At 43.0% G+C, this 18,747-nt stretch overlaps 1 protein-coding gene across 3 annotated transcripts; it reads right to left on the bottom strand.

Annotated features, from left to right (window-relative positions):
* Positions 1–228: 228 nt before the first annotated feature.
* On the bottom strand, positions 229–13,099 carry ZNF3 (zinc finger protein 3). Of its 3 annotated transcripts, XM_080680535.1 has the most exons (7): positions 12,980–13,099; positions 11,720–11,822; positions 9,788–9,876; positions 7,733–7,871; positions 6,972–7,063; positions 6,564–6,690; positions 2,485–4,647 (listed from the first exon to the last, which is right to left on the bottom strand). In XM_080680535.1, the coding sequence occupies exons 3-7, from the start codon at positions 9,800–9,802 to the stop codon at positions 3,578–3,580; spliced, it is 1,443 nt and encodes a 480-aa protein (XP_080536661.1). In that variant the 5' UTR covers positions 9,803–9,876; positions 11,720–11,822; positions 12,980–13,099; the 3' UTR covers positions 2,485–3,577. The 3 variants fall into 3 exon arrangements, with proteins under 3 accessions (XP_080536662.1, XP_080536661.1, XP_080536663.1); XM_080680536.1 differs by lacking the exon at positions 9,788–9,876 and having other exon boundaries at positions 229–4,647; positions 7,733–7,850; XM_080680537.1 differs by lacking the exon at positions 9,788–9,876.
* Positions 13,100–18,747: the final 5,648 nt, after the last annotated feature.

Below are 18,747 nucleotides of genomic sequence, written 5' to 3'. Positions count from 1 at the left end.
ATGAACTATAGAGATTGTAAAACCATAATTGACAGGACAAGATTATTGCCTAGATAAGGTTCTCTTCAGAGGTGGGTGCCTCCCCATCTCACATCCAAGCCATCTACCTGGGGCCCAGCCTCCACTAAGTAGAACCCTGATCTTTGTTGTATCTCACTGGGCAAGTCCAATTGTTTCCTTGTCTGTAAAATGGGATTATACGAACAACTGCCTTACACACAGGTCATAGTGAGAATTAAATGATTTAATATATGAAAAACATTTGGAAAGGGGCCAGGTAGAGTATATGCATAGGTCATCTATTATTACCATCACTTGGAAATCCCACTTCCTCCATGATCTCAACTCTGAAAACTTCCCCTCTGATAATCTCTTTATCTTTCCACAGCATGCTCACTGAACCTGCACAGGATTGATGTTGGTTAGATGTAGGATACCAATAATTTAAAAAACGCATAAGTGCCCTAGCCGGTTTGGCTCAGTGGATAGAGCGTCAGCCTGCGGACTGAAGGGTCCAGGGTTCAATTACGGTCAAGGGCACATGCCCAGGTTGTGGGCTCCATCCCCAGTAGGGGGCGTGCAGGAGGCAGCCAATCAATGATTCTCTTATCATTGATGTTTCTATCTCTCCCTCTCGGAAATCAATAAAAATATATATTTAAAAATAAAAAACTCCTAAGTTATGACTCTGAGAGATTTGCAGAAATTTTGAGAGGGGGCATTGATGGGGAAGACATAACTGATTTGAAATATATCATTTGAAACTTTTACAAGATCCAAGTGTAAATGCCCTGCAGTCTGCTGGAGACCCAAGACTGGAGTTTGGGAGAGATCAGTACCACACATGCAGATGTAAAACTTATTTGCATTGAATAGTGGAGGCCTTGGAAATAAATGGGTTCACCAAGACACGAGCATCATATACATTAAGGACTGCTCAGTTAGGGATTAAGAGGAATTGATGGGAATAGGAATAATCAGGGAAATGAAGTGAATAAAATGTTACGAAAATAGTTTGAGACCTTTTTAAAAAACATTTTTCATGTAATGGCCCGCAAACAGTCTCAGGTCCCACTGAAAGGGTCTGAGTCATGAAGTCTTATGGGAGGTGAAGGGTTCAGCATCTGGGCAGAGAAGGGGCTGACCCTTCCTGTTCAGGGGTCTTTCCCAGAGCTTCACATTAAGTGGCCATACTCAGGCCCACCCCCAACCATCCTGCCTAGAACCTCTTCTTATTTACCACATATTATCTATAAGACCTAGCTCAAGTTTATCTTCTCCTAGGAATTTTCTCTATTCCATTTTTTTCCCAATATAGATATTTGAGTTCTATCCTCAGGAATAATTTTGTCTGATTTGGGGTTTAGAATCTGTACTACTAACAAGCAGCCTAGTGATTCTAGTTCATTTCTCTAGGTCTACACTTTGAGAAACAATCTGCAAATATGTGATGAATGTCAGAGATGAGTCAAAAGTTTCATTTAAAAACACATTCTGGCCAGCATGGCTCAGTTGATTGGGTGTTGTCCAATGAACCAAAAGATCACTGGTTGGATTCCAGGTCAGGGCACATGCCGAGTTGTGAGCTTGATCCCCAGTAGGGAGCGTGCAGGAGGCAGCTAATTGATGTATCTCTCCCTCTAAAATAAAAAGAAATTAGCGCAGTGTGTGGCTCGGTGGTTGAGTATTGACCTATGAACCAGATCATGGTTCGATTCCCAGTCAGGGCGTGCAGGAGGCAGCTGAAAAATGATTCTCATCATTGATGTTTCTCTCTCTCTCTTCCTCTCTGAAATCAATAGATACGTATTTTTTTTTTAAAAAAAAAGAAAGAAATTTAGGTGATCATAATACATGATCCAAAATTTTCCAGGGGCTAGATTTCCAGACATTTCCTCATCTTCTCCATTAGACTTTTTTGTTAGCATGCAACACAGTAAGGATTCGCAGAGGGAATGGGGAGGGGGGGTGGAGTGGGAAGGGATTAACCAAAGAACTTATATGCATATATGCAAAACCAATGAAGATAATAGTGCCGTGAAGGCTTGGGGAGGAAGGAGGAAGAGGTCAATGGGGGGAAATAAAGGGAACATCTGCAATTCTTTCAACAATAAACTTTAAAAAATCTAAATATGCCCATTGCTACCCAACATCCAAGTAAGCGCTTATCAGGGATCCCATGCCCAGTAACCTTTCTAGTTTTAGCTGCTGATTTTAGTATCATACTACACAAAATGATATACAGCACAAAAAAAACCTGTATGTGGATATAAAGGTGGGAGAGATTGTGTAAATGATGGAATAGTCTGTAGTAGTATCTAGGAATATAATGGGAATCTTGAGGGAAAGGGGTCACATGTTTGTGACTGAAATGGTTGGCTGTAAAAATATTTTTAAGGTTAATTTTTAAATATTCCATTTATAGTCACTGTTTAAATTAAAATAAACTTGGCCCCTACACAAGAACACACTCAAGCCCTTCTTCTGAAAAACTATTCTGTTTAATAGTGCACTTCATTTATGCTACAGGATGAGCAGGATTGGGAAAACATGAGGTCATCCCTTCAGCTGGTTTTCAGGAGCTCCATCTTAACCCAGCAAGGAGACCTGCCACCAGGCACAGGCCAGAGCCTTCCTTCTCTGGGCTTTGCTATGTTTGCATTCATACTCTGCTGTTGAAGTCAGAGGTGGGGTCAGAAGTTTGGCTGCTGGGGCCAGATGTCACAGGTCATAGGTGACAGAGGGCAGGGCAAGCTGGCTGAGCAAGCTCCTTAAAAGCATCCTTAAGTCACTAGGGTTTGAATTAAATAACTTATCACAGGAGTGGTGAGAGGAAGAGGGAGAGAAGAGGAAAGAAAACAAAAAGACTAATGCTAAATGCTTTTGATCCATTTCCTCATGTTAGACTCACTGATTAGTTGTACTTCCCAATTAGTCCTGGGTTCTCCAACAAAATTGCCAGAATACTTTAAGAAACTCCTCACCCTCAAATAACAAATCCCTCATCACCCTATTTCCTTATCAAAACTTAAAGCAGGATTAGGAACAGTGGCTTCCACATACAGCATCCTTTCCCCCCCCTTTTTTTTAACAGCTTGTTAGTTACTTCAATGCATTTGAAATTCCTTTTCCCTTTCTTAGCAAGTAACAGGACCCATAACATTCTTTCCACTGCCACCTGTGCTGACTATATTGACTCCAACTAGAGGGATCCTTAGAATTTTACTCCTACTGTGCTTCCACCCTCACCTTGGTAAGAAAGGCTCCCATGGTGTGAGAAATATGGTCTAGTGCAAACTCCCTTCCATAATGGAAGGTGATTGGTCCCAGAGCTTCCCTCTATTTCCAGCTCTTAATCTGCTGCTTGCCTCCTAATTTTTTAAGGCTGGTATTGTTCCTGGGGAAACTGACCAGGTTGCTAATCACTGTGCCAGGATGATTTGCCCAATTTTCCCCATTCTCTAAAGTGAAAGATTTGCATCAGAAGGGACACATCCTAAGTTGTTCATACTTTTATAGTAAGGCAGGGGGTCTTCAGACTCAGAGGAAGTGAGAAAAACAGGTGTGTGGCTCTCTTTCATGTAGACTCTCTGATATTTAATTCAGCAGTAACTCTGAGAGAACTTTTGCTCATTCCCATTACATTCAAAGGCTTCTCTCCAGTGTGAATTCTCTGATGGCGAACAAGAGCTGAACTATACCTAAAGGCTTTCCCACACTCATTACATTCATAGGGATTCTCCCCTGTGTGAATTCTTTGATGCTGAATAAGGCCTGAACTATAGGTAAACTTTCCTCCACATTCCATACATTCATAGGGCTTCTCTCCAGTGTGGATTCTCTGGTGCTGGTAGAGGTGTGAGCTCTGGCTGAAGGCCTTCCCACATTCATTACATTCATAGGGCTTCTCTCCAGTGTGGATTCTCTGGTGATGAATGAGGGTAGAGCTTCTACTGAAGGCTTTTCCACATTCATTACAAGCATACGGTTTCTCTCCAGTGTGGATTCTCTGATGATGAGTAAGGGTGGAGCTCCAGCTAAAGGTTTTCCCACACTCGTTACATTCATAAGGTTTCTCTCCAGTGTGGATCCTTCTATGTAGAATGAGAGCAGAGCTACAACTGAAGGTCTTCCCACAATCATTACATTCATAAGGTTTCTCTCCAGTGTGGATTCTCTGATGCTGAATCAGATGGGAGCTCTGGCTGAAAGCCTTCCCACATTCACTACATTCATAGGGTTTTTCCCCAGTGTGAATTCTCTGATGTTGAATAAGGTCTGAAGTTCGATTAAAGCTCTTGCTACATTCATCACACTTATGGGGTCTGTCTCCCACAGGAAGTCTCTGATGTGAAATAAGGTTGGAACTCACAGTGAAGCTGTTCCCAAAATCATTATATTTCTCACTTCTCTCTATCATAGGGGTTAGTTTTTCCTCAACTGTCACTTGACCAAAATCTTGTATCTTCCTATGCAGTTTTTCTCCAGAAGAGTTCTCCAGCTGCCTGTTGAGACTGACTTCTTTTTCATAGGCTTCTTCAAACTTAAGACCCTGAGAAATATCCTTTTGGAATCTTCCCAATAGCACCCCATGTGATTCTGTATCTTCAGAAATTTCTTGGTCACGCTCAGTTCTGGTCTCACCATCTGGCACAATACAAAATACAAACATCACTGGTTCCTAGTGGAAAAATCAAAACCAGAGGACAGGATAATCATGGGCATACCTCTTACCTGCCCAGGCTGTGTGTAGTAAGGCAAAATAAGAGAAGAGGAAACAGGGAAGGAGAAAGGCAGGAAGCAAAACTGAGATAACAGCTAGAAGTATAGAGAAAATTGGATTGTAAGGAGAGAATGGATCAGGTAGAGGCAGGGAAAAACATGTTGTTTAATGAAGTGAGAAAATCCTCAGAGAGGTTAAAGACTGTAGATATAATTTGGGAGATGGTGACTACCAGAACTGTTTAAGAAAAGTGGGGAAGGTGTTGAGAAACAGTAGCAGAGCAGGAACACCGAGGTTGAAGTCATTAGTAACCCCCTACAGCCCTAGGTGAAAAGAATACTTGTTTGTAGCTGTGCCACGTATGTCAAATTCAGGAAACAGGCAAAAGTTCATGTGTGGGCCTTAGGCCTAGAAGGCTATGCTATGATTTGAGAATATGTAAACAATTTCCATATTTGATTTCTATATTTTCACTGTCTTAAGAGTTTCTAAAGGGAACTTCACACATAAAAAATAACTATAAAGACTCTAGATGTTAGCATTTTTAGGCTGAAAATAAAAAAGTGTTAGGAACAGAAATAGCTATTTCTCCCTCACCTGAACAGGTACCTTTCAGAATCTCTCTGTTCTTAATTCCCTTCAAACCCAGGACCCTCAGCTCTTCCTCAGCCTAGATATCATGTCAACATACAGAAACGGGAGCCCTGGTTGGCAATGCTCAGTGGTTAGAGCATCGGCCTGTATACCAGAGGATCTTGGGTTTGATGCCCAGCCAAGGGCACATACCCAGGTTGCAGGTTCGATCCCTGGCCCCAATCAGGGCATGTTCGGGAAACAACCAATCAATGTGTCTCTCTCACATCGCTGTTTCTCTCTCTCTCCTCTTTCCCTCTCTCCCCCTCCCCACTCCTTTCTATATACTCTAAAAATTAAAGATCAATGGGAAAAAAATCCTCATTCCTTGGATGAAGATTTTAAAAAAACACACACACAAAAAAAACAACAACACAGAAATGGGAATCCTGCTCATGGGAAAAAACATGGGACAAGGTTTTATCCTGCTCATATCAAGCAGGCCCAGAGCTCAATCCCAGACCTAGGATCTGCAGGTTACACAAAGGAAATGTCAGGGAGGTCTCAAATAGGAGTTAGGAAGACCTTCTGGCACTGCTCAAGAAAAAGTTTTCACTGAAAATAGGAAAGAGACAAGGAATTAACAGTCTACAGACTAAAGGTTAAAAAGGTAATTGCTCCCTATACCAAATTAAAATTTCTACCAGAGCAGCAGTTGCATTAGATCATGAACAAAGCAACAAGTCCCTAGAGGCAGTCCAAAAAAGAAGGGGAGGAGATAGAGTTCCAGATAGACAAGAGTTCCAGAATGTTCACTTGGGCACAGACCACTACTTCACACGTTCAGGGATCCCAATATGCTAATCTTTTGGAAAAGTCTCTGGATTATATGATAAATTCTAAGAATAGCATGGGGAAAAGCATCGTATTTGGACTTAAAAGACCAGGGCTTGAGCTGCCACCAACCAGCTATAAGACCATGTGTAAAACATTTAAGACCTCTGACCTCTCTTTCCTCACCTATAAAATGAGGATAATTCTTGCTACTTCCACTGCCATTACTATGAGGATTAAATGAGAATATATATATGAAACCTCTTTATAAACTGCAAAGTACTGTACAAATGGGGTTACTATTATTACTGTTGGAATTTTCTGAGGCTAAGTCAGTCCTTAGTTAATTATTTTCATTGACTCAACTGTTACTAGCAAATAAGGAAGCAAAGAAATGCCAAGGGAGTTTTATTGAGAAAGCATAACTCCTTACCCAATGAGAATACATTCCCATAATTCTCCAGCATCACATCTCTATAGAGATCCCTCTGAGCAGGCTCCAAACGCTTCCACTCCTTCCGGATAAAGTATACAGCCACATCCTCAAATGTCACCAACTCCTGAAACAACACATTCCTGCATGCAATTTCAGGGTGAGGGTAGGACTGGCAGCACACACACACAAAAATAATAATTTGGGATGGGGTTGAGTAATATTTGGGAATCTGGGGAAAGATGATTAGGGTGAAGAGAGATGAGAGTCCAAGAAAGTCTTACTCAGCAGGAAAGGACCACAGTCCTCATGGAGTGAATTGTGGTTGGGGCACTGAATGGGATGTTGCTGTACCAAAAATGTCCACAAAATGGGAAAGAAAAAGAGGATAAGGGGACCACAGCTTACCTGAGACTTGGCCTTTAGGAGTGCAGCTGCCAGCATCTCATCCCCCAAACTGTCCTTGTTGGAAAATTCGGGAACTTTTGAGGAAGGAAGATCTGAGGACAATAAAAGTGTCTATGAGTGAGTCTATCTGCTGCTGTCTGGCCTCCCAACTTACAGAAAACTCACAGGGTCCTGGGACAACCTAGGACCCACTCCTCTGACATTTCTAAGTTCACTTCCTCTGCAGCTACTAAGGGTGCTTATAACAGGTACATTTAGTGTGGGGCCAACCTAAAGAGAGATGTCTAAAGCCCTATTGATTCTTGCTCTCTTCTCTGCCCTCAGTCCCTTCCTTTCTCTCCAGTCACTCTACTCTCAATGAAAGTTGCTCAGTCCTATAAGTAGTGATGAATGTGTTCTTGTCTACTCTCCCAAAACACAGGCTGTCCTGCTCATATCCCTTCCATCATTCACCACAACACTGAATTCAAACTATCGCATGAAGTTCTCTTAGACCAGAGGAAAACTAGGAGCTTCACCCTATCCCTGACTGAAGACATAACACTCCATCCCCCAGATCTACAAATCCCAAAACACTATTGGCTGCTACAAAGCCCCTAGAAAATGGAATTTGGTGACTGTCACAATTTTCTTAATCTTTCACAAGGAACCCACAGATATTAATCATATCAGGATTCTAGCAGTTATCCTAGTACCTGAAATTTCAATAGATGACTATTGAATGACTAAATAAAAGAATAAATGAATCCCCTATTCCATACCACTCTCAAGCAGGGTCTGAGGTTCCCGAGATGCATGATCAGCCTGAGTTTCCATGAGTAAGGCCAGAAGCTCCTGTCTCTGGTCTCCTATTTGCAGACTCAGCAGGAAATAGGTTTTCTGAATGAGAAAGAGGAAGCACTGCAGAAGCAAAAGTTCAAGGTTCAAAGATTTAAAAAAACACACAACCCATCTCCTTAATACAGAGAGGAGAACTAGCATTTTAGTTAGTACCCAAGAACAATGAGAGAAAATGCAGCAACTAGGGCTAGTCTTTAAGACCCTGGTGAATATATATACTCCTACTCCCTGTAATGAAATTACAGGAGAATCACTAAAAGTTCCTGGACAATATCCTACCTTTGGCTCCGCACAGAAACTGAGGGATATTTATAACAACAAAAAATGGAGAATACTAGTGCCAAATAATGATATTAATAGAATGAAATACTATCAAAATGAAAAGTATCAGAATAAAGTGAAAAAAGGAGTACACATATAGATTGCAAAATCATACCCATTTTAAGAATATTTGGGGGGGGGGGGGGGGAGATAATATTTGGGCCCAGCCGGCATGGTTCAGTGGTTAAGTGTCAACCTATAAACCAGGAGGTCATAGTCCAATCCGGGTCAGGGCACATGCCCGGGTTGCTGGCTGGATCCCCAGTGTGGGTATGCAAGAGGCAGCTGATGAATGATTCTCTCTCATCAATGATGTTGCTTTCTCTCTCCTTTCCGCTCTGAAATCAATAAAAATATACTTAAAAAAAATTGTGGGATAATGGAGAAAGCTATTTGTTTATAGAGGAGGAAAAAAAAACCCTCATAGACACTAGAATTGGCAGGAGAAAAAAACACTTTATTGAATTTCTAGCTGTTATATTAAATTTAGCTGTTATAATTAGAGGAAAAGGGACAATGAAAGAGCACCCAAATAACAGAGACCAGAGAAACTTAACAAGTACTCTGTCTCTCATTTTAAAAAACCTGGGGAAACAACACCTGTTTCACAGAACTAGGTCAAACAGCTCTATTAAATTAAATGAGATAAATTCTTCCCTTTCTTTCTAAAATGGTTTTCTGCTTTCAGTCCCAGTCATAGGTGGGACACTGTCGAAGAACTTGAGTCCTTTTTGTGGTCTTCCTGTATCTCATTGCAGGGACTGGGTGTATATATTTACCCGGATCTAAAAGACTAGTCCCAGCCCTGGCTGCTTTGGCTCAGTGGTTAGAGCATCAGACCAAAGGGTTCAGGGTTCAATTCCTGGTCAAGTGCATGTACCTCAGTTGTGGATTGATCCCTTGTCCAGTCGGGGAGCATGTGGGAGGCAACCGATCAATGTGTCTCTCTCACATGGATGTTTCTTTCTCCCCTACCCCCCTTTTCCCTCCCTTCCATTTCTGTCTGAAAATCTGGAAAAAAAATACCCTTGAGTGAGGATTAAAGAATAATAATAATAATAAAAATCTATCTATATATAAAAGGCTAATATGCTACATGTCCAACTGTCCGGGTAATGATGTCATGTACCAATGCCCAGCTTCCTCTCCCTAGTGGCAACTAGCCTCCTTACAGTTTTTTTTAGCCCAAGAACACGACTTGCTTTATAGCCAGGTGCAAACATTTCACACTTTAACCAAATGTCTGTGAAGTTTTTTCCCATGCCTCATCTCATTTGATCCTCACAGAAGTCCTGGAGTAGGTAGATAGGAGACTCAGTGGAATCCTATTTTCTTTTCATTAGCCAGAAAACGGGAGTTTAGAAACTTGACCCGACTAAAAAGAAGAAATGGTAGACCTTGAAAATGACTTCAGGTTTTCTCACTACACAGAATATAGTTAAACACTGCTGCAGTTAAATATTTTACCCTTTGTTCTCCCTGCATGATCTACAATAATAATCTGCTTCATGTTGATATTTACTGCTGTGTTGCTGACAATTACCTGAAAGAGAAGTTGGGATGCTTCACTGGGCTGGAAAAAGTTTAGCTACATCAGAAAGCAGGTCTAATTAAGCAAGTTTATTCTATATATAAAAAAGGCTAAGTTGACTCACACATGCATGATACATAGAAAGCTCTCGCTGGCGCCAATCGCATGCGTGGTTTGATCTGTCACTGCCGATTGTGAATTTGGTTGACACTTCTATTATAGAGAAAGGGTGAATAGCGATATTAAAATATTTCTTCTAATTATTTTCCTTTCAATGTGCACTAATCCATGCACCAGGCCACTAGTAAGTAAATAAAAAACTAGTCCCATTTGCTATGTTTCCTCTCACTGAGAAGGTAGCAACCAACTTTCTTTTTATCTCCCTTCTCTTCTTTTTTCTTTTTTTTTAAATATATCTTTATTGATTTCAGAGAGGAAGGGAGAGAGAAAGAGATAGAAACATCAATGATGAGAGAGAATCATTGATTGGCTGCCTCCTGCAAGTCCCCCAATGGGGATCAAGCCCGCAACCCAGGCATGTGCCCTTGACCGGAATCGAACCTGGGACCCTTCAGTCCGCAGGCTGATGCTCTATCCACTGAGCCAAACCAGCCAGGGCCCTTCTCTTCTAATACATTTCCTTGGGTCAGAATATAAATCCCTGAAGCAGGAACCAACACTTTAAAAAAAATACAAGATTACTGATTACTCTGTTTTTATCCCTACTAATGTCCCTAATCCTCAGATACTACAACAAGCAAAAGAGATCTTTTCTCTGGCCCTAGTGAATAAAATGTAACATTAACATCTAATCTAAGGTTTGATCTCAGGTAAAAGTTTCCCTTCACTGAATACTGTGGCAAGAATCACAGCCTAAACCCTGACGGGGTAGCTCAGTTGGTTAGAATGCCATCCCAATACACCAAGGTTGCAGGTTCGATCCACAGTCAGGGCACATAACAAGAAGCAACCAATGAATGCATAAATAAGTGGAACAACAAATCATTGTTTCTCCCCTCCCCGCTTCCTCTGTCTCTTTCAAATAAATAAACAGATCTAGAATAGATGCAGCAGCCACCCGAGCATCCTTATCTTCAAGCAAGAAAAAACACACACAACACTGTGGATTTTGTTTACCGCCCCTCTCTTTACTTGTTTGCTCATATAACAACAATACTGAGTGCCAACTATATTGCAAAGCTCTACTAAAAGGAGTAAAAAGCCAGGAACAATATTTGCTTTATCAACACAGACTGCTGCATTCACATAGGCATGAAAAGGGGAGGGGCCCAGTCTGAGAGCCACAGAGAGTTCAGAGAACTCTAGTCTTTGGGCAACAAAGGGGTATAAAATGCTCACTACCAACACCATTACACAGTGAAAAGCATTTAAAATATATATGTGTGTGTGTGTGTGTGTGTATATTCTAATGATTTCAGAGAGGGAAATATAGGAAGGGAGAGGGAGATATAGAATCATCAATGATGAGAGAAACCTGCACGACCCTACAATCTGGGCATGTGCCCTGACCTCCCAGTTCATAGCTCCACGCTCAACCACTGAACCACACGTCAGGCTGAAAAGCACTGAATCAGGTATGAGCCAGGCCCACCAGCTCAAGGTGGGTAACATACCCTCTTGCCACTAACACTCTCCCAGCTAGGTCCCTTTAAACAATGTCTCTCAGAGCTAGCCATCTCTTTGTTCCTATCAACCAACTTTACAATTTCCAGGACTGTTAATAAGCACACATCCCCAATAAACCAGCTCTCCATCCAAACTCTCCTTAGAAAGAAAATCAGAGGCTCTGACTCCAGAGACAAAAAGCAATGCACCCTTCTCACAGCTGGGTTAATCAAAGCTGGAACTCAAAGGCATATTGTTGAGAACAAGTCCCCAGTGTCTAGAGCAGTAAACAATGTTTCTCGTAGAAAAAAAAATCTCCATTGTGCTCCCACAGCTTCAGGTGCTCCACTGCCAATTCTTCTTCCTGGAGCTGCTTCTGGGCACTGAGAAAGATGACCTGATGGTGAAAATGAGCCATGGAAAGCTTTACCTGCTGTATTCTTTTCTACCTTCTTTGGAGCTATCTCTCGGCAGCAATTACTGGGAGCCTCTGTTCAAGTTCCTGGGAATTCTGACTTTAGTTGATGCCAATGCTGTACAATTAAGGGGAAGAAAAAAGAATTTTAAATACTCACATAAACTCCACTTCTAATCTAGATATTTACAGATGGGGGGGGGGGGGGGAACGCATGCTAAGAAATACTAATTAAGACCACAACTGGTATTTGTGTTGCACCGTTGAAGAAAGTTGAAAGGGAACTGAAAGTTCTCCAGGTCTACCTCCCATTCAGTGTAAGGAACGTCTTCTAAAGTTCCTAACATTGTCAGCTAACTTGCTAGATACTCTCAATACTTCAAATTCAGCAAGGGTGTCTTCTGTTCCCCTGCTGCACAGCTTAGCCACCAGATGGTAAACTGAAAATCTAAGCCCTTGGACCTTCACCTTACAGAGGCCTCATGCCCTGTGGAGCTTCAGTGATAGAATCTTCTTCCACACAATTGTTCAAAACCGAATGATGCCCCCTCTCCTCAAACATCTCTTCTTGGGGATAAATACCTATAGTTTCTCTAGTCCATCAGTTTCATGTTCATCATCCTCTGGAAGTTTACACATGCCCTTCAGAGGGTAAACACCGGATCTCTGTTCAATCCCACGTCAAAAGCGTATCAAATTAGGAATATAATACAGTTACAAATGGGAGCCGAACAGTAGTACTACTCACCAAAAAAGACTCGACTTACGGGACGCCAGAGGATCAGTCCCATAATCTGAGTCTACACTCCCTCCTAGTTCTAACCATGCACACTTCGAAGAATTCATTCTCTAATCCTAAAACCCAGGTAAGTAAAATCAGACCGCCTTTGCTGCCGCAGGAGCGAATATCTGTGTAAACCTCCATTAAAAGCGTCTCGGAGAACTGCCAAGTTAGCGTCGCTGTCATCAGCGGTTTTCAAGACAGGGACCCTTCTACAGCCACAGTGGAACTTTTAAGTGCTCGAGCCGGGCGCTAGGTCACAAAACCAGAACCGGAGCTCCTTTCTTCCCTCCCATGCCGGGTGCCGCCCGGGGGAAGGGCGTCCCTGGGGAAGCGGCGTCGGGGACCCGCTGCGGGCGAGGGAGCAGCACCTTCGGCACCCTGCTCCGGGCGGGCTTGGGGATCCCACGGGCCGCAGAGGCGCGGACACCACGCCCTTCCCCGGCGACCACAGCCTCCGGCTCACCGCGAGCCCTGAGGGCAGCCGGACTCACCCTGGAGGCAGGGACGGAAGACTTGAGGGGTCCGGACACGGACCAGGCCCCACTGGACACTGTCACAGATCCACACACCGGGGACAGAACAAAGAACGGAAGCTCCTCCGTTTCGCTTCCGGGTCGGTCCTTTTTTTTTTTTTTTTTTTTTTTTGGCCACCACTACCCCTTGCCCGGCCCCCCCCCCCCCCCCCCCACACCTGTTTCCTCTAGGAATTGGGATGTCTCCGCCTCTCGGTGGTTTACTGATTGGGCGTTCGGGCCTCACGCCCCGCCCGCCTTGCTCCTCCGCCTCAGGGCGCATGCCCAGGTGCCGCTGGCCGGGTTAAGGGTGTGAGGTGGGGCGATGGGCCGGGAAAGGTGGAACGGTGTGGATTAGCTTTCGCTCCACGCACCGTCTCCTGAGGGGCAGCCAACGGCGGAGGAGAGCGCCCAGTGCCTCTGAGCGACCCGGTTCCCAGCGGAGCTGTAGTAAACTGTGGAAGGATTCATCCATATGAAAAAAAATCAGCCTTATTTGCAATTTCCAAATAAATTGTTTATGCTTCCAAAGTTTTCTGTTTGTGTTATATGGGAACAGGGCAGGACGCCGCAAAATATCCCACAATACGTATTATTTTGAAGTAAAGTTACTTAAGAAACTGCCAATGCAAGTACTTTCTGACCTCTCTCCTGTCCCCCAGAAAGCAGGAGATCAAGACTCCCATGTGAAAGGTGCCTTTCTTATCGCTCGAGTTAGGGAACCCAGAGGCGGGTGAGGGGCAAGAAGCTTAAGGTAAAAACCTTGTTACTAGGTAACTATCCAAGCCCAAACTTTGTTTAGATGAGATTCCTCACCAACAAGCATCCAAACCTGTCCTGTTGATTCTTCACAAATTTATTGTTTGTTTAAGAAACATAAAAAGCCGAAACCGGTTTGGCTCAATGGATAGAGCGTCGGCCTGCGGACTGAGGGGTCCCGGGTTCGATTCCGGTCAAGGGCATGTACCTTGGTTGCGGGCACATCCCCAGTGGGAGGTGTGCAGGAGGCAGCTGATCGATGTTTCTCTCTCATCGATGTTTCTAGCTCTCTATCCCTCTCCCTTCCTCTCTGTAAAAAATCAATAAAATATATTAAAAAAAAAAAAAGAAACATAAAAAGATGGCTAGTCTATCATTTCTCAGACCGTTATCTATGATTTCCCATGCCCACATTTTAAATTGGTTTTTCTCCTGTGAATCTGGCCTTATATTAGTTTTATTGTTAGTCCAGTTGTAAAAACTCAAGAAGCGTAGAGGGGTGGTATGGGGGTTGGGGACATGATATCTCCCCTCTCCAACAGTTCCATGTAAAAATGCCCCCATAAATATTAAAATTTGAAGAAAACATTCCAGCCCATCAGGGAGTTCAGGTGCAGACAAACCTGCACAAGGGATGACAGCAGAAAAGACTTGGGGAAGTTACTGATCCAAGAAAACAGGAGGACCCACTGAATGTTGTAAAATGCTTTAGGGAATGAGGGCAAGGCTTAGTGGTTCACTCACTTTTATGCCCTCACAGGAGGAATCCTGGACAGGTTGTTCCCTGTTCAGGGCAGCTGGGTGAGGGGGCAAATGGGAACTGAAAGTCAGCCTGAGCTCCAGAAGGGACATCCTTTTTTCTTTTTGAGAATTTATAAGATTTACTCTCTTATCAACTTTCAAATATGCAATACAGTATCGTTAAGTATAGTCGCCAGGCTACTAACTCTTTTTCTAATGATGCACTGGGACACATAGCTGTAGGCCTGAGTCATCTCCCATTGCTACCTCTACTGCTCAGTCCAAGCTGTGGTCATCTCTCACCTGGATTAGGACAATAGCTCCACTTCTGTGCTTCTATGCCCTCTACTGTCTTAACCTCCATGCATCAGCCTGGGTGACCCTTTACAGCCTTGAGTCAAATCAGATCATTCTGATTCAATCTGAAAGCCGAAGTCCTAATAATGAGTGGCCCACGAGACTCCGTCATCTCTCTGATTTCATCTCTTATTACTTTCTCCCTCACTCAGTTCTGGTAATTGACTTTTTTGTTATTCTTGGAACACACCAGCAGTCTCCTGCCTGAAGACCTTTGCAATTACTCCCTCTGGAATACTTTTCCTCCACATAGCCTCATATCTTACTCCCTTATTCCATTTCAATCTTCCCTTCCACGTAAAATACCACCCCTCCAATCCCTCTTAATATCCTGGTATTTGCTTATTGCCTGTTTCTTATAACTAGAATGTGAGCTTTATGAAGTCAGAAGTTCGTTTTATATAGTGCTGTATCCCCAGCACCTGGAATCATGCCTGCTGCATAGTAGGCACTCCTAAATATCTGTTTTTGTTAAGTAAACGAACAATGGATGGATGGATAATTTATTGACAACACCACTGACTCAAAGTAATTGGTGAGCCAGTCTAGATTATTTCCTGGAGGGCTCTCATTTCAGTCCTCAGTATCTTTTCTTTGCACTCTCTAAACAGATATTTCCCATCAGTCGTTAACTCCACCTTGTGGAAGGAAAGTTAACAACAAAGTGATGCGTTGTATTTTAGTTTTGTTGGAAGCTAGGAAGAGAATGGTGAAATAGTTGTTTTAACACAATCGCAACTTGAGTTTTTCTTTTTTTAATTTAATAAGTCTTTATTGTTCAGATTATTACAATTGTTCCTCTTTTTTTCCCCCCATAGCTCCCCTCCACCTGGTTCCCAACCCACCCTCTGCCCTTACCCCTCACCCCACTGTCCTCATCCATAAGTGTACGATTTTTGTCCAGTCTCTTCCCGCACCCCTCCCCACCCCTTTCCCCCCGAGAATTGTCAGACCAATCCCTTTCTATGCCCCTGATTCTATTATATTCACCAGTTTATTCTTTCTGTTCATCAGATTTTTTTATTCACTTGATTTTTAGATTCACTTGTTGATAGATATGTATTTGTTGTTCACAATTTTTATCTTTACCTTTTTCTTCTTTTTCCTCTTCTTAAAGAATACCTTTCAGCATTTCATATAATACTGGTTTGGCAGTGATGAAGTACTTTAGCTTTTTCTTATCTGTGAAGCTCTTTATCTGCCCTTCAATTCTGAATGATAGCTTCGCTGGGTCGAGTAATCTTGGTTGTAGGTTCTTGCTATTCATGACTTCAAATATTTCTTGCCACTCCCATCTGGCCTGCATAGTTTCTGTTGAGAAATCAGCTGACAGTTGTATGGGTGCTCCCTTGTAGGTAGCTAACTGTTTTTGTCTTGCTGCTTTTAATATTCTCTCTTTGTCTTTTGCTCTTGGCATTTTAATTATGATGTGTCTTGGTGTGGTCCTCTTTGGATTCCTTTTGTTTGGAGTTCTCTGTGCTTCCTGGACTTGTAAGTCTATTTCTTTCACTAGGTGGGGGAAGTTTACTGTCATTATTTCTTCAAATAGGTTTTCAGTATCTTGCTCTCTCTCTTCTTCTGGCACCCCCATAATTCTGATGTTGGTATGCTTGAAGTTGTCCCAGAGGCTCCTTACACTATCTTCATATTTTTGGATTCTTTTTTCTTTTTTTTATATTTTATTGATTTTTTACAGAGATGAAGGGAGAGGGATAGAGAGTTAGAAACATCGATGAGAGAGAAACATCGATCAACTGCCTCCTGCACACTCCCTACTGGGTATGTGCCCGCAACCACGGTACATGCCCTTGACCGGAATCGAACCTGGAACCCTTAAGTCCGCAGGCTGACACTCTATCCACTGAGCCAAACCAGCTAGGGCTCTTTTTTCTTTTTGCTTTTCTGGTTGGGTGTTTTTGCTTCTTTGTATTTCAAATCTTTGACTTGATTCTTATGATCCTCTAGTCTGCTGTTGGATCTCTATATATTATTCTTTATTTCAGTCAGTGTATGTTTAACTTCTAGTTGGTCCTTTTTCATATCCTCAAGGGTCTCACTAAATTTATCAGCGGTTTCTAGAAAGTTCTTGAAAAACCTTATAACCGTGGTTTTGAACTCTATATCTTCCATTTTTTTCGTTTGTGACCTGTTTCTTTGTCTCTGCATTTTGGTTGCTTCCCTGTGTTGATAGAGTGGCTTTGTGTACTAGGTGTGCTATAGCAGTGGTTGGCAAACTGCAGCGCTTGTGAGCTGTGGTTTGCTGCTCTGTTGACTAATGAGTTTGCCAACCACTGCTAAGGCATTACCCTTCCCCAGAAGTTTTGACTTCAGGTTAAAGACATTAGTACATTATTAAAATGTTTTTTAAGTGTTTTTCCCTAAGGCAGTGGTCGGCAAACTCATTAGTCAACAGAGCGGCAAACCGCGGCTCGCGAGCTGCAGTTTGCTGACCACTGTCCTATAGGGCCCGGTGGCTCAGCCTCCCCAGTTACCTGAGGTGGACACTCTTGGTGCACCCCTTTGTGGGCTGTGTGCACAGTCTTGTTGTAGTTAAGCCTTGCTTGTTGTTGGTATCACTTGGAGGAATTGACCTCCAGGCCAATGGCTGTGAAATCAGCTGTGTCTACAATGGGAGAACTTCTGTGCTGGAGACACCCTTATGAGGCAAGACTTGCAAAAGCCTCTGTGCTCAGCTTGGATGGGGCAGAGTCTCAGGGCAGAACAGACAGCATTGGTTTCCCGTCAGCCCTGCCCTAATAGGCCCCTGTGTCTCAGTGTCCCATGGTAATTGCTGCAAGCACCTCTGAGAGAAAGCTGCCCTCGAGTTCCGCCCGCTGCCAGTTCCAGTTTCTCCCCGAATGAGTCTGGGTCCCCAGAGTCTTGACTGGAACTGGAGTTCAGCGCAGTCGGGAGCTTTTGTCTCCCTCCCGCTTGAGAAAGCCAGCCGCGCACTCAGTTGCCAGTCCTCTCTGCGTACGCGTCTCAGTACCTCTTCCTCCTGCAGCTCCTCTGAGTCTCACTGTGCTTTTCTCTTTCCTTCTAGTTGTAGAATTTCCCCTCAGCCAGCCTTCCTGTGGTTCTGGATAATGTCTGTTTTGTCTTTTAGTTGTAGTTTTGAAATTGTTGTGCGAGGCAGCAGTTTAGGTGTTTACCTATGCCGCCATCTTGGTTTCTCCCCCACTTGATATTTGCAACTTGAGTTTTTCTTGGTAGTTTTTAATATAATGCACTTTTAAGAAATGCTTAGTAAGCCTTAGGCAGTTTGGCTCAGTGGATAGAGCACAGGCCTACAGACTGAAGGGTCCCAGATTCAATTTGGGTCAAGGGCGTGTACCTCAGTTGTAGGCTCCATCCCTAGCCCCCAACCAATCAATGATTCAATTTCAAAGTCATTCATGAATTTCACAATAACCACTGCTTTATGAGTTGTTTAATTACCTGAACAGTGTTTAAAAGCATTTGAAACAATAAAAAGACAAAGGAGTACTTTAATGTGTGAAACAGCAACACAAATTATCAACTTTATTAACACCAGAATAATTCTTGCCTTTCTTTTAGCCTTCAATCTAGTTGAGAAAAATTATACTGCTTAGAACAGCTGTGGGCAAACTACGGCCTGCGGGCCGGATCCGGCTCTTCTATCTGGTTCTCTTGCTCTTCCCTCCGCTTGTTTACTTTGAATTTATATTAGTTCACACAAACACTCCATCCATGCTTTTGTTCCGGCCCTCCGGTCCAGTTTAAGAACCCATTGTGGCCCTCAAGTCAAAAAGTTTGCCCACCCCTGCCTTAGAACTGCCTATCATGTAAAAGGGATATATATTTTTTGACCTCATTTTTCCTAAGAGAAGTAAGGCATATATGCTTTTCTTCCATAAATATCTTATTTG

This window comes from Plecotus auritus (assembly GCF_963455305.1).
Source record: "Plecotus auritus genome assembly, chromosome: 7".
NCBI lineage: Eukaryota > Metazoa > Chordata > Mammalia > Chiroptera > Vespertilionidae > Plecotus > Plecotus auritus.
The sequence above is the reverse complement of the archived record's forward strand: the minus strand, read 5'-3'. Positions and strand labels throughout refer to the sequence as shown.